The sequence below is a fragment of the Panthera uncia genome, assembly GCF_023721935.1.
Source record: "Panthera uncia isolate 11264 chromosome B3 unlocalized genomic scaffold, Puncia_PCG_1.0 HiC_scaffold_1, whole genome shotgun sequence".
In the NCBI taxonomy this organism is placed as follows: domain Eukaryota; kingdom Metazoa; phylum Chordata; class Mammalia; order Carnivora; family Felidae; genus Panthera; species Panthera uncia.
In genome coordinates, this window is record NW_026057582.1 from 107,750,959 (window position 1) to 107,764,255 (window position 13,297).

Genomic DNA, 13,297 nt, shown 5'->3' on the forward strand with positions numbered 1-13,297 from the left:
CTCCGGCATGCCCACCCCCTGGCAGGTCCTCATCTGGAACCTGGACGTGGGTGAGCCGGTGAAGATGATAGACTGTCACTCGGATGTGATCCTCTGCATGTCCTTCAACACCGACGGCAGCCTGCTCACCACCACGTGCAAGGACAAGAAGCTTCGCGTGATTGAGCCACGCTCTGGCCGCGTCCTGCAGGTGAAGCCCCACCGTCTTTGAGGGGAAGGGAAGGTGTCGGGATGTGGGGCTTGGCTTTCAGGCAGGCCTAGAGGAAAAGGCTGTGCCAGCTCCCCTTCTCCCATGCACCTGGCCTGCACCCCTGCTGACCTTGTGGATTCTGGGTGCTTCTCGGGGCCCTGCTTAGACTGGTTGGGGAGAGACCTCAGCACCCTTTCTCATCCCCACTGCACCCCTCTCCCCAGACGGGCTTCTTCTGGCCTGCTCCGGGGGCAGAACTGGTGGCACCCTTCAGGGCACAAATCTTTGGGTATCGCCCAAGTACCATCGTGGCACAGGAGAGGGGATTTGGGACTCGCTACCCAGGCACCTGCGTGGGGACCGGCCTGAGGGAGATGCCTCAGGGCACCAGCCCCAGAGACGGCTCCAAGCGGGGAGGTTGATGGAGAATTTAGCTCCACCTTGATCTTTGAGTGTTCCGGGTCTTGACCGCGAGGAAGGGATTAGATGCCGTTGGGGAGTAAGAAATGAACTTCTCGAGCACCCACTGTGTGCCGGGCGTGGGGCATACATGGATGGAATGGGAGGGAAACTTTGGGAGAAATGTGAGGTTTACCTCCTACCCAAGAAAGGACCGATGCTTGACCCGGCTGTGTTTCTCTCGGAAGAGTCCGAAGTGGCAAGACCAAAAAGCCACCTACTACCACCGTCGCAGAGAATAACACTCATAGTTATTAGCATCATTAGCATCAACCGCCATTTACTCAGAGCTCCCCGTGTGGCGTGCACTGTACCAAGGGCTCCAGGACGTTACTCGTTTAATCCTCACGACAGCCTTTGGGGGGGGGGGGGGGGCTCGGCTGCGCTTCCCCCTTTCACGCAGGGGAACTGAGCCTTGGAGGGGGGTAGAAACGGACACTCAGTTACGGGCAGAGTTTTATGTGGATCCTGAGAAACTCAACAGAAGACCATGGGGGAGGGGAAGGGGGGGGAAGTTACGGAGAGGGAAGGAGGCAAACCATAAGAGACCCTTAAATACTGAGAACAAACTGAGGGGGAATCGGGGGTGGGGGAGAGGGGAAAGCGGGTGACGGGCATGGAGGAGGGCACCTGTTGGGATGAGCACTGGGTGCTGCATGGAAACCAGTTTGACAATAAATTATATATAAATAATATAATAATAATAATAATAATAAATAAATGAACATTAAAAAAAATTTTTTTTTAAGAATTCAAACCAAGCTGGGGTGGGAGGGGGGTGGGTGCAGAACGGAGAAGAAGTTAAGGAGCTGAGAACCCAAGCTCCACCCCACAGACGTGACACGGGCCAGAGGGGTGGGACTCCTCAGGGCCACCCTTCTTTGACAGACATGGAACTGAAACCCAGAGCAGGTGACGCCAGCCTGAGTCTTTGCACCACCCCGCCAGCCTCTGGTATCCGACCTGATGCTGACTCATGCAGGCAAAGGGCTGTTGCATGTTAGGAGGAGAAGGAAGGGACGAGAGCCGAGAGGCAGGGGGAGTGGAGGCGGAGGTTGGCCCTGTTAGAAGGAGCCCTGGGTGAAGCAAGTTATCGAGAAGTGACCCCGTGAGTCCCCTGTGCTCCCTGGGCTCCTGGTCCCAGGGCTCTCTTGCTCCACAGCACCTGACCTGGCTTCCTCTGGCGGCTGTGACAAATCACCACAAACAGTGGCTTACAGCTCTCTCTCAGCTCTGGAGGCTCTGGGAGAGAACCCTTCCTCGCCTCTTCCAGCTTCTGATGGCTGCTGGCTTCCTTGGCTGGGAGCCACATCCTCCAGTCTCTGCCTCTGGAGTCACATCACCTTCTCCTCTGTGTGTCTGTATCTCTCACCTCTTACAAGGATGCTCGCCATGACCTTTAGGTGATCCAGGGGATTTAAGGACCCCATATCACAGATTCCAGGGACTAAGGCATGGACATATCTTTTGGGGGCCCCCATTGAGCCTACTACGGTTTCCTAGTATCCAGTGGCCGTGGCTTAGCAGCTTTCTCTGTCCCTGCCAGGAGGCAAACTGCAAAAACCACAGAGTGAACCGAGTGGTGTTCCTGGGAAACATGAAGCGACTGCTCACGACAGGGGTCTCCAGGTGGAACACGAGACAAATCGCCCTCTGGGACCAGGTCAGCCACGGGGAGGCCAGGCGGTGACACGAAAGAGTTGTAGTCCTGGGGGCTGTGCTGGGGTCGGGGAAGGTAAGGGGCTGTCCTGCCTGGACGTAAGCTGATATGGGCCTTCTTCCCTGCAGGAGGACCTATCCATGCCCCTGATCGAGGAGGAAATTGATGGGCTGTCGGGCCTCCTGTTCCCCTTCTACGATGCTGACACCCACATGCTCTACCTGGCTGGAAAGGTAGTCGAAGATTGGGGGGTGGGGAGCGCTGGGGCAGCCTGTTGGGAGACCCCCTTCCCCCACCGTTGTGCCCCCCGCTCCTGCCCTACCCCCTGAGGAGAGCCAGGCTAACCTCTCTGGTCGTCTCTCTCACTCTCTTCCATCGAAACCCGCCCTCAGGTCTGACACTCATTCTTACTGAAGTGTCAGTGACTGACAGTTCTCTCCGAGGTGCACGGGGGTGGGGTGGACACCGGGATAAGGCTCAGAGCCTGAAGTGTAGAGGGCAGTGACTAATGACGGCATTCGAAGCACCTGCCAGGAGGTTTTTGGCAAACATGGCCTCGTCTATCACAAACGCTGTCTACACGCACACACCGCCTCCACCCCATCACCCCGTAAGTCCCCTGTGACGACCAGCCACGGGTCTAGAGGCCAGGGCTCCCTGGTCTTCGGACCACCGCTGAGGCTTTCTGCAGCAGACCCCTGGGACCGGGGCCTGCTCAGCCCAGCCCACCCCCGCCCCCACTTTCCTCACCTCCCTCTCTCCCTGCCCCCAGGGAGATGGAAACATCCGGTACTACGAGATCAGCACTGAGAAGCCCTTCTTGAGTTACCTCATGGAGTTCCGCTCCCCAGCCCCGCAGAAAGGCCTAGGTAAGGGGGTCCAGAGGCTTCCATGGCTGTTATGCTATAGAACAAGAGACTGGATGTTTGGTTCATGGGTCACCCCTGCCTTTAAATGAAAATCAGAGTCAGAAGCCCACAGCTCATGGGCAGTCAGAACCTGCAGATGCTGCCCCTGGGAAGGTCCGCCTGCCCTTCTTCGCCAGCCTGTCACCACCCACCTGACTGACTGTCATTCCATGGTGCCTGACATCCTCCATCACCTCTGGTCATCAGCGGCCCACACTGGCTTCATTCCCATTTGCAGATGGGGATACTGGCGCTCCAAGTGGCTCTGAACTCTTGTAAGGCGGTTGAAAAACTAAAGGTCAGAGAAAAGTCTGGGTCCAGACACTTTCCTGAAGCCTTTAGGAAGCCAGGACCCCAGTCTCCAGGAGCAGCTCTGTCCCTGCCTGAGAGGACAGGAGGAAGTCCCAGGGTGTCCCCATCCCTGCACCCCCAGGCTCCCCAGCCTCTAAGCAAATCCTTCAGAGGGTCCAGAATTGATGGAGCATGGTGAGTTCTTCACACCCCACGTTCTACCACCGCTAAAGTCTTACAGCAAAAGTTTCATATTGCATACAGTTCAGCAACTTCCTGTTTGGGGTCAGAATCAGCCCGTTGGAAGAAGTTTCTTCGGGGGCCCTGTTCCCTCCTTACCTCGGAGCCCGAGTCTGGCTTGTTCCCTCTGGGGATCCGGTGCTACGGATATGGCCTGAGAGCCAGCTTCCAGACCATCAGTGCCGGAAGGGCCCGAGAGCCCACCTCAGTGACTGGCAGCAAGATGGCGGCCCTGAGATAGGCCCAGTGACCATTCCATTGACTGCACCCCTCCCCGACTCTGTCATCTCCTCCTCCTCCTCACTGTCACCTCTTCATCAAGTAGAATAAAAAGCATCCTGGACTGTAGAGTCAGACCTAGGTTGACGTCCTGGCTCAAATGTATAGCTCACCCTTCTGGGGCTCAATTTCCCCATCTGTAAAATAGGGAAAAATCAAGCCTACCTTTCAGGGCTATTGTAAAGCTTAGATGGAGAGCACCTGGCCGAACACCTGGCTCCTCCTGCCCTTTCACACCGTCGTTCAATGAACACTTACTGGGTATCAGCCGTGTGGCAGCCTCTAGACTCAGTGGGAAACAGTGCAGAACCCAGCCTTCCTCTTGGGATCTCACATTCCACGGAAGGGAGACAGACAATCAACACCTAAGGAAGGAAAATACTGGATGGTAGTAAGGTCTAGGCAGAGAATCAAATGAGGCAATAGAACAGAGAGCGACTGGGGGCTATTTTAGGCCAGGTAGTCAAGGAAGGCCTCGCCGTGGAGGTGACCTTTTAGGCCGAGATCTGAAAAGCAGGAAAGAGGAAGAGTAGGACCAGCAGGAAGGATCATCGATGCAAAGTCCCTGGGGCAGGAATGAGCCTGGCATATTCTAGAAACAGAACGGAGGTCCGGGTGACTAAGCGTGGACTCTGTGACATGGCAGAAGATGGGGAGAGGCTTGGGACATGAATCTGGAGCTTAGGGCAGGGGCCGGATGCCATGAGATGGGTTAGAAAGGTATAATCACGAGGGGTCTTCAGAGAAACAGATCTGCTGGCTTCCTGGAGACCCAGGAAAGCTGGAGGTGACGTTCGGTCCACGTCCGAAGATCTGAGAACCAGGAGAGCTGATGGTGTGAATCCCAGTCTAAGGACAGGAGAAGGTGACAGGAGCTGTCCCAGCTCAAACAATGAGGCAGGAACAAAAGGGGTGACTTCCTCCCTCCTCTGCCTTTTGTTGTATTCAGACCCTCAACGGATTGGAAGGGGAGGGCAATCTTCTTTCCTGAGCCCACTGATACATACAGCCATCCGTCACACAGGGGAAGGAGTTTGGGTTTTACTGGGAACCCACTGGAGGCCTTTCTTTGTCTTAAGCAGGCGGGTAGGAGATGGGACAGCATGACGCAATCTGAAATGTTAGTCCAAGATTGCTCTGGCTTCTGTAGGGAGAACGGATTTTGAAAGGACAGGAGGCAGGCAGCGAGACTGGTTTGGAGGCCACTGTGGACTTCTAGCCAAGAAACGATGGTAACTAAGGAGGCGGCAGGAAAAGGATGGTAACTAAGGAGGAGGCGGGAAGATGGGGAGAAGATGAATCCAGGTGTTTAGGAAGTCCAGTCAGCAGGACTTGAGGAGGAGAGAGGAACCAAGGAGAACTGTCTCTCCTCGCCCCCCGTCACCTGCAGCCACTGCAAAGCATCTGCCATGAGCCAGGCACCTTTCACAGGTTCAGAGTGGCTGGGTGACTCACCCCGGGCAGGTCACCTAGATCCTGCATGGCAGAGCCAGAATTCAAAACCGGCCCTACTGGCTCTAAATCCCCCCTGGGTACCATGATAGTACTTCCCTGCAGCTCCTAGAATTCCGGTATCTAGAAGAGCAGACCTCCATTCCAGTCAAGGAGAGCTGCAACCTTAACTCCTGTTCACATCGCGGAAGAAGAAACTAACATCCCCTGCGCTCATGAGGGTGGCAGGCGGTCAATGAGCATCTTCTGGCCCAATCCCCTGACCATCTCGTGAAGGGTCATACTGTTCTCCTCTAACCCGCCAAGGAACCTGAAGCCTTCAGAGAGGCAGTGATCTACCCAAGACCTTCCCAACCAGAAAGAGGGGCAGAGTCAGGACTCAGAACCAGGTGTGTCCGACCCCAAAGCTTGTGTTCCTCACCCCACACCGCACTGCTTCCCCGGTGGGCGTCGAGTAGAGGCAGCCGTTAGGAACGCTGTGGCGAGTGGGGACACACGGATAATACATGCACCGGGCATGCACACCCTGTCGGTCCTAGATACACAACTCGACAGCAGTCTCGGGCTCTAGGGTGCGTGGAGAAAGGGTTCTCTCTCCTTTGTTCTCTCTGAGGACCAGAAACACAGAGGCTTAGGGGAGCTAGTTTATTTTAGGTGACAGGCTCAGGGCGCCTGGGTGGCTCAGGGGGTTGAGCATCCGACTTCGGCCCAGGTCATGACCTCACGGTTCGTGGGTTCGAACCCCACGTCGGGCTTTGCACTGACAATACAGAGCCCGCTTCGCATTCTCTGTTTTCCTGTCTCTGCCCCTCCCCAGCTCTCCCTCTCTCTCTCTCATAAATAAATAAACATTTTTTAAAAACCTTAAAAAAAGAAACAAAAAAGGTGACAGGCTCTGTGGCTCTGCCCCAGCCATACTCTGTGACCTGGGGCAAGCCCCTTCCCCTAGACCCTTAGGAGTTTCATCTATGAAAAGAATGGAATCGACTAAACTATCCCAACAGCCCCTTCCAGTTATAAAAGGCCCCATTTCTAAAGCATGCACCCTGGTGAGGTAGGACTGGCTTATTTGAGACCTTACTACTTAGAGACAGGGTCTGACTCAAGAAGCCCCGGTCCACCTGCTGCCCTCAGCATAGAGCATTGCCTCCAGACCTAAGTGCTCAAGGACACTCTTGATCAAGGACATCGGGGAGGAGGGGTGCTGACGGGGATCCCTGGGACCCCATGGAGCCACGTGTGCCTGTCCACAGGGGTCATGCCCAAGCACGGGCTGGATGTGTCGGCTTGCGAGGTGTTCCGCTTCTACAAGCTGGTGACTCTCAAGGGCCTGATTGAGCCCATCTCCATGATCGTACCCCGGAGGGTGAGTGGGGCCATGCTGGGCTCCAAAGGGACCCCCGCATTGAATCCTAGCTGGTTCGCCACGGACTGCAAGCCTGAGGAGCCCAGAAGAAGGTCCTGTGGACTGGGGTCTTCAGGCCCAATCTGGGGTGGGCGTTGGGGGCCGTTCTAGGGTGGGGTCAGTCTGGCTTGCTAACGAATGCAGGGTGGGGATTCCACATGGGAGACACCTGAGTGCAAAGGGTTGGAGGCGGGACGGCGGGAGCTGGGTGGGAGGTCAGCGAAGAGAACCGGCTGCTGAACAGCAGGGGTTCTCACAGCGGCCCCTATGTGTCCACTCTTCTGCTCCCCTCACTGCAGTCGGATTCCTACCAGGAAGACATTTACCCCATGACGCCAGGCACGGAGCCAGCTCTGACCCCTGATGAATGGCTGGGGGGCATCAACCGAGGTACCGTGCGGGTGGGCTTCCCGGAAGAGGCTTCGAGACTGCAGCTTTTGCCTTCACTCGAGTTCGCCCATTTCCCCTTTGCATGGCCTCTGCTCGACTCCCCCACGCTCGGCCAGCTGCCAAGGATGGTGTGAATGAAAAACACCATCACTCGACACTCGACCAACCTGCCAGTGTGAACGTTTCCCTTGCCTTTCGTAGATCCCGTGCTCATGTCTTTGAAGGAAGGCTATAAGAAGTCCTCAAAAATGGTATTTAAGGCTCCCATCAAAGAAAAGAAGAGCGTTGTGGTCAATGGAATAGATTTATTAGAGAATGTCCCACCCAGGACAGAGAATGAGGTAAGGAATATAAGTTATTACCTCCACAGGTCCTAGAAGAGCGAGACCTTTACATTTCAATTATGGGCTGCAGGCCTTTAAGCCGACTCCATCTGGGGCATTTTTCTTTCTGTGACAAATGCCATAAGTAGCCTGCTATTGGCTTCCGTTGCCTCTGACCCCAGTAAATAGAGGCTGGGATGTGGCAGCGATATTGATGCCCCACCCCCAGCCCTCGCATTCACTAGCCCACGCAGTTCCGTGGCTCATGAATCCATTTCGGAACGTCGCTGTCATTTGCTGTTCCGGGAGTTATAAATTCCTGGCTAACAGAGGAAAGCCTGGCCTCAGGCATTACAGCTCGGCCTTCCTCCCTGGCACCGCGGCAGCGACGGGGTCTGACAATTTCCTGTTTGGCAGGGAAGAGGCTGTGTTTATGAAAGTACTCTCTGTATCATTTAGAAGGAGGGTAGGTCATCCAGGGACAGCCATAGCTGGGTCTTACCCATGCCCCCCGAAGGCTTCTCCTTTCGACGGTACCCCCCGTCCCTGGTGTCAATACCAGGGACTGAGTTCAGCCCAGCCAGGGTTCATAGATGGCTGCCCTGTGCCAGGCACGTGGCTCGTTGCCACTGGAGTAGAGATGACTACTTGGACTCCACTGCTTTTGATTCCGGGCTCGGCCGTTTCCTGGCTGTGCCCGAGCAAGTTTTCTGACCTTTCTCGTGGTAAAATGGGGATATGAAATGCGGTGAGCATTAAAGAGGTATTTTCTAAGAGTCTAGCACTCTTCCCGGCCCATATTCAGTGCTCAATGAGGCTAACTGTATCAGATATCTATTGCTGTGTCAAACATCACCCCAAAACTTAGTTCTTAAACCCACAAACCTTTATTATCTCATAGTATCTCATAATGGACGCCCATGGCTCAAGGTCTGTCATGAGGCCGTGTGCTTAAACTGTCAGCTGGGCTGCTGTCACATCTGAAGGCTCAGCTGTGAAAGGAGCTGCTTCTGAGTTCATTCGCATGGTTGCTGGAAGGACGCATTCGCTCACAGGTTGTTGGACAGAGGGTTTCGGTTCCTCGTGGGCTATCAGCCAGAGGCCTCCCTCAGGTCCTTACCGTATGGACCTCTCCGTAGGGCAGTTCACAGCGTGGCAGCTGGTATCCCTTGGAGTGAGCAAGAGAAGGTGTCCAAGATGGAAGTCATAGTTTTTTTGAAAATGACAGACCATCACTTCTGCCTTTTTCTATTCATTTGAAGCAAGTTACTAGGCCCAGTCCACCCTTGAGGGGAGGGGATAACACAGCGGCCATCTTGGAGGTTTCTTGTCACACCAACTTAACGATCATCACTATTATTTGTCAAATGAAGACTATTCCTGACCTCTGGGACCTCACAGTCTTGAAGGGAAATTTGAAAGACAGACTGACAATTGCTATAAGATATGTTTCGTACCATTGTAGGGGGATGTTCTGATGCCTAGGGTTGGGTGGAATCATGGGATAAATGAGATTTGCTTCAAAATAATCCCTGGAGGCAGTGGGACAGGTGAATTGGGTAGGAGTAGAGATGAAGCAAAAATGGTCACGTGTTCTTTCTTGAAGCCAGTTGGCGAGTTCTTGGAGGCTCATAGCATGGTTCTTTCCACCCTAGTATATATTTGGCATTTTCCACTTAAAAAAAAAAAACACTTTTTAAGCACACTGAGAAGGTAGAGGTAGGAGAGTTGCTGCGATAGTCCAGGTGGGCCATAACAAGAGCCTGAGGTCGGTTCTAGTACCCAGAGTGGAAGAGGCAGGGGTGAGCAGCGGTGAAATCAAGTAACATTGAGCTACGACTGATTTGTATGAACCAAAACTGACCTGGAGGAAAGTTTTCAAGGGTCTCTGAGCAGGCGACACAGATACCACAACCTGCACTAAAGCTCATGAACCTTCCTTACGGTGAAGAAACTCGCTCAGAGCCTGCTGACTCTGGGTTTACCCCCAATTTTAATCACCGCCGCCGATTGGGATCAACCGGTTAGACATTTAGGCTGTAAATGGTGGACACAGTGGTCTAAGTATGAAGAGAAACTGGAAGTGTGGCACAGAAGAGAAGACTTACGGTTATACGCCTCTGAATGTTGCTAAAATTCATTTCACCCAATTTTACTAAAATTTGCTGTTGCTAATTGTACACTTAAAACGAGTGGCATTTATGGTATGTGAATTACACTTCAGTACGGCTGTTTTTTCTTCTAAACGAAACCTGACCAAAAGGTTAGGCAAAGAATATTCGAGAACTTGGAAGCCACAGGAGTGTGTGGAATCATTTAGCACAGGGGCAAATAGCACATCATCCCTCTGAACAGATGTAACCGGTACTGATTTGATTAAAAAAAAAAAAAAAAAAGTCAGTTAAAGAATCATAGGGGCGCCTGGGTGGCTCAGTCGATTAAGCGTCCGACTTTGGCTTAGGTCCAGATCCCACGGTTCGTGAGTTCGAGCCCCTCATCGGGCTCTGTGCTGACAGCTCAGAGCCTGGGGCCTGCTTCTGCTTGTGTGTCTCCCTCTCTCTCTGCCCCTAACCCACTCGCATTCTGTCTCTGTCTCTTTCAAAAATAAACATAAAAAAAAGAAAGAAAGAAAGAAAGAAAGAAAGATTAAAAAAAAAAGACTTCCCTTTCAGGGGAGAAAGAAAGAAAGAAAGAAAGAAAGAAAGAAAGGGAGGGAGGGAGGGAAGGAAGGAAGAAAGAAAGAAAGAAAGAAAGATAAAAAAAAAAAAAAAAAAAAGACTTTTAGAAAGGTTCCCTTTCAGGGGAATCTGAAAGCCAGTGCCTGGCTGGCTTAGTGGATAGAACATATGATTCTTAATCTCAGCGTCGTGAGTTCAAGCCCCACGTTGCGCTTGAAGCCTACTTAAAAAATAATAATATGGGGCACCTGGGTGCCTCCGTCAGTTAAGCGTCTGACTTCAGCTCAGGTCATGACCCCACAGTTCACGAGTCCAAGTCCCGCATCGGGCTCTGTGCTGTCAGTGCAGAGCCCGATTCAGATCCTCTGTCTCCCTCTCTCTCTCTGCCCCTCCCCGCTGGCTTTCTCTCTCTGTCCCAAAACTGAATAAACATTTAAAAATTAATAATAATAATAAAGGTCCCCATTCCAAATGGCAAGTAAGAGTATTGTGTCTGCCCCCCTAAAAGGGTGAGCTTGAGATATGTGGGAAAGGGGCCCATGTGGACTCTCTCATACCTCCCCAGGGAAGTCGGAGCCATGACCTGGGTCCAGAGAAGGGCATGCTGCAGGGACAAGAGCCTCCGGGGACTAAAGCGGGGGCAGGGGGAGGCCTGGGAGAGAAGGGCAGAGGCTGACGGGGAACAGGGGCGGGCACGATACCCACTCGGGAAATTGCCTTCTCACCTGCTCTCTCCCGGCCGCCTGGCCCCTCTCTTCCTCCACCCCAGCTCCTCCGAATGTTCTTCCGGCAGCAGGATGAGATCCGGCGGTTGAAAGAAGAGCTGGCCCAGAAGGACATCCGCATTCGGCAGCTGCAGCTGGAACTGAAAAACTTGCGCAACAGCCCCAAGAACTGTTAGCTCGCCGGCTGGGCTGCCTTCTAAGCTGACCTCCGATCTCTCCGTGGTTTCTACTCGTCCCTTAACTTCCCCTTCTCCGGTGACCCCAGGGACATAGCCGGGACTGGAGCTGGGGACAGCCTGAGGACCCCACCTGCCACCTCCAGGACTGGAAGCTGACCTTTGATCTCTTGACCTCATGCTAATAAAGTCCCCAGCCTCTCCTGGAGACCCACCCTTTGGCGGCCACCCCAGGAGCCAGCTTCTCCCCTGCGGGGCAAAGAACACGGGCTCCCTGAGGGGTGTCCTCAATGGACCAGGGAGCAGAGGGGGAGGCCAGGACCCCCAGTACTCACAGAACTTGAACTTTTGTCGCCGGGACGTCTCGGCACTCCCCGCTGGGGCTCCCAACATCCCCGCTGGACTGCACAGAAAGGGCTGGATTAACAGGCATCAGCTGTTTTGCCTCCCCTCCCCGCACCTCCCTTTCTTCCCCGGCAGCCAGCCCCACAAGGCTCACTCACCTGACAAGGGTTGCAAGCAGCCCGGCTCCTTTCTGTCTCTCGCCCCCTCTCTCTTGTCTTCAGGGAATTAAGAGGATTGCTCGCCAAGGCCATAATGACCCCTTGCCTTCTCATGATTCTCTTCAAAGCTCTTGGAACACCCTTCTCCCATTTAACTTGTGAGGTAGGCAGGGTAGGGAATAGTGTCCCCGTTTCACAAAGGACAGAACTGAGGGTTGCAATGGGGAAGTGACTTACTAAGTCACCCAGAAGGTCAACAGTTGGCCCAGGACCAGGACCCAGTGTATCCAGACTCCGGGCCAGGGCCCTTCCCAGTGCGTCACGAGGCGGCTCCCACAGGGGCTTCTCCAGTGCCCAGGTCTCTGTGGAGAATGAGAGCCGGAAGCCACTGCTCCCGTCTGCCCGACACCGGTAATGCCAATGTATCACACTGCCTAGTTGAGGCCCTCCACACTCAGTGCCCCTCTACCCTCCTGGCCCCCACCTGCTGCTCTCACTCCCCAGGTGACTCCCTCAGATGAGGCCTCTTCCTCCTGGAAGCTGAGGCTGAGAGGGGTGGAGCTCGGCCCTGGGGAAGGCAGAGCAGGGGTCTGACCACTTGAGGGCTGCTCCACGTGTGCCCCTCACCGCTTGTGTCTCAGCCACTTTCGGCCTTACACTTGTAGAACGACCACAGCCCCTCGCGTCCGTATAGCACTTTAAAGTTTACGCGGTTCTTTGACACGTAGGGTCTCACTTGAGCCTCACATCCGCTCCAAGAAGTAGGGAGCATCCTCCCTCCATTTTGCAGATGAGGAAAACAGGAGTGGCCCAAGGTCACGCCAACTCTTTGAGACGCCAGATTTCATTTGGTCTTCTACACATTTTCTTTTTTCTTCCCTTGTTTTCTCCCTTCATTGCCCACTACCCACCGAGTCTATAAACACTGCTCTCAGAAAAGCCACAGTCTGGGGGTGAGATCTGGCCTGGGGTGGGGTCAAGAGACGGGTGTCCACTCCTCTCTCGTTAGCATTATGCCCCCACACCTGCTTGTCCCTTGGCCGCCCTGCAGCACATCCATCCACAGAGGCCAGGGCTCCCTAAGCGCCCCCCCCCCCCCACAGGTGACCTGGGCGGGGAAAGCCCCACCCCTTGGGCTTTTCCTCCAAGAACCCTCCACCCTCTCCGCCAGCTACAGCAGGGTCTCCTCGCCCTCCACCCCCTGCAGCTAGACAGTGTCCCCTCTCATCTCCTCATACTTCTTGACCGTTTTTTTCTTCCCCGGTGACCTTTGTGGTCTTTTGTGATTATTTATGCTGCCTCCCAAGGATAGAATTGAAATAAAATGTTTTCAACTTCTCACACCCGGGCACGACCATCTCATTTAACTCCAGTGGCTCCTGCCCTTGGTCACCATGGCATCTTGATGGTCCGCTTCCCAGCCACAGCTCCTTGCCTTTCTGGAACAACGAGCCACGTCTGTATCTACAGATATAATGTGACACTTTTGTTCATCTACCGCAAGGCTTCTGAAGCAGCACTAACTGACATCTGGGGCCAGATAATTCTTTTCTGTGAGGGCCATCCTATTCACTGTAAGATATTTAGCAGGACCCGTCAGATGCCATAGCAACCCCTC

General features: G+C 54.0%; 1 protein-coding gene and 1 long non-coding RNA gene across 4 annotated transcripts in view; one reads left to right on the forward strand and one right to left on the reverse strand.

The window, feature by feature from the left end:
- CORO2B (coronin 2B) overlaps window positions 1-13,020 on the forward strand; it is a 131,885-nt gene extending 118,865 nt beyond the window's left edge. Inside the window, exons 5-12 of the mRNA XM_049613807.1 lie at window positions 26-190; window positions 2,196-2,312; window positions 2,438-2,542; window positions 3,082-3,178; window positions 6,733-6,845; window positions 7,184-7,274; window positions 7,476-7,615; window positions 11,045-13,020. Of these exons, the coding sequence (XP_049469764.1) occupies window positions 26-190; window positions 2,196-2,312; window positions 2,438-2,542; window positions 3,082-3,178; window positions 6,733-6,845; window positions 7,184-7,274; window positions 7,476-7,615; window positions 11,045-11,176 (960 nt within the window). The 3' untranslated portion in view covers window positions 11,177-13,020. The remainder of the gene's footprint in view (window positions 1-25; window positions 191-2,195; window positions 2,313-2,437; window positions 2,543-3,081; window positions 3,179-6,732; window positions 6,846-7,183; window positions 7,275-7,475; window positions 7,616-11,044) is intronic.
- Window positions 3,173-11,770, reverse strand: LOC125910098 (uncharacterized). Of its 3 annotated transcripts, XR_007453854.1 has the most exons (5): window positions 11,680-11,770; window positions 11,512-11,579; window positions 11,001-11,148; window positions 3,848-4,392; window positions 3,173-3,509 (listed from the first exon to the last, which is right to left on the reverse strand). It is a non-coding gene; the product is annotated as an uncharacterized LOC125910098 (long non-coding RNA). The 3 variants fall into 3 exon arrangements; XR_007453853.1 differs by having other exon boundaries at window positions 3,173-4,392; XR_007453852.1 differs by lacking the exons at window positions 3,173-3,509; window positions 3,848-4,392 and adding an exon at window positions 8,991-9,272.
- Window positions 13,021-13,297: the final 277 nt, after the last annotated feature.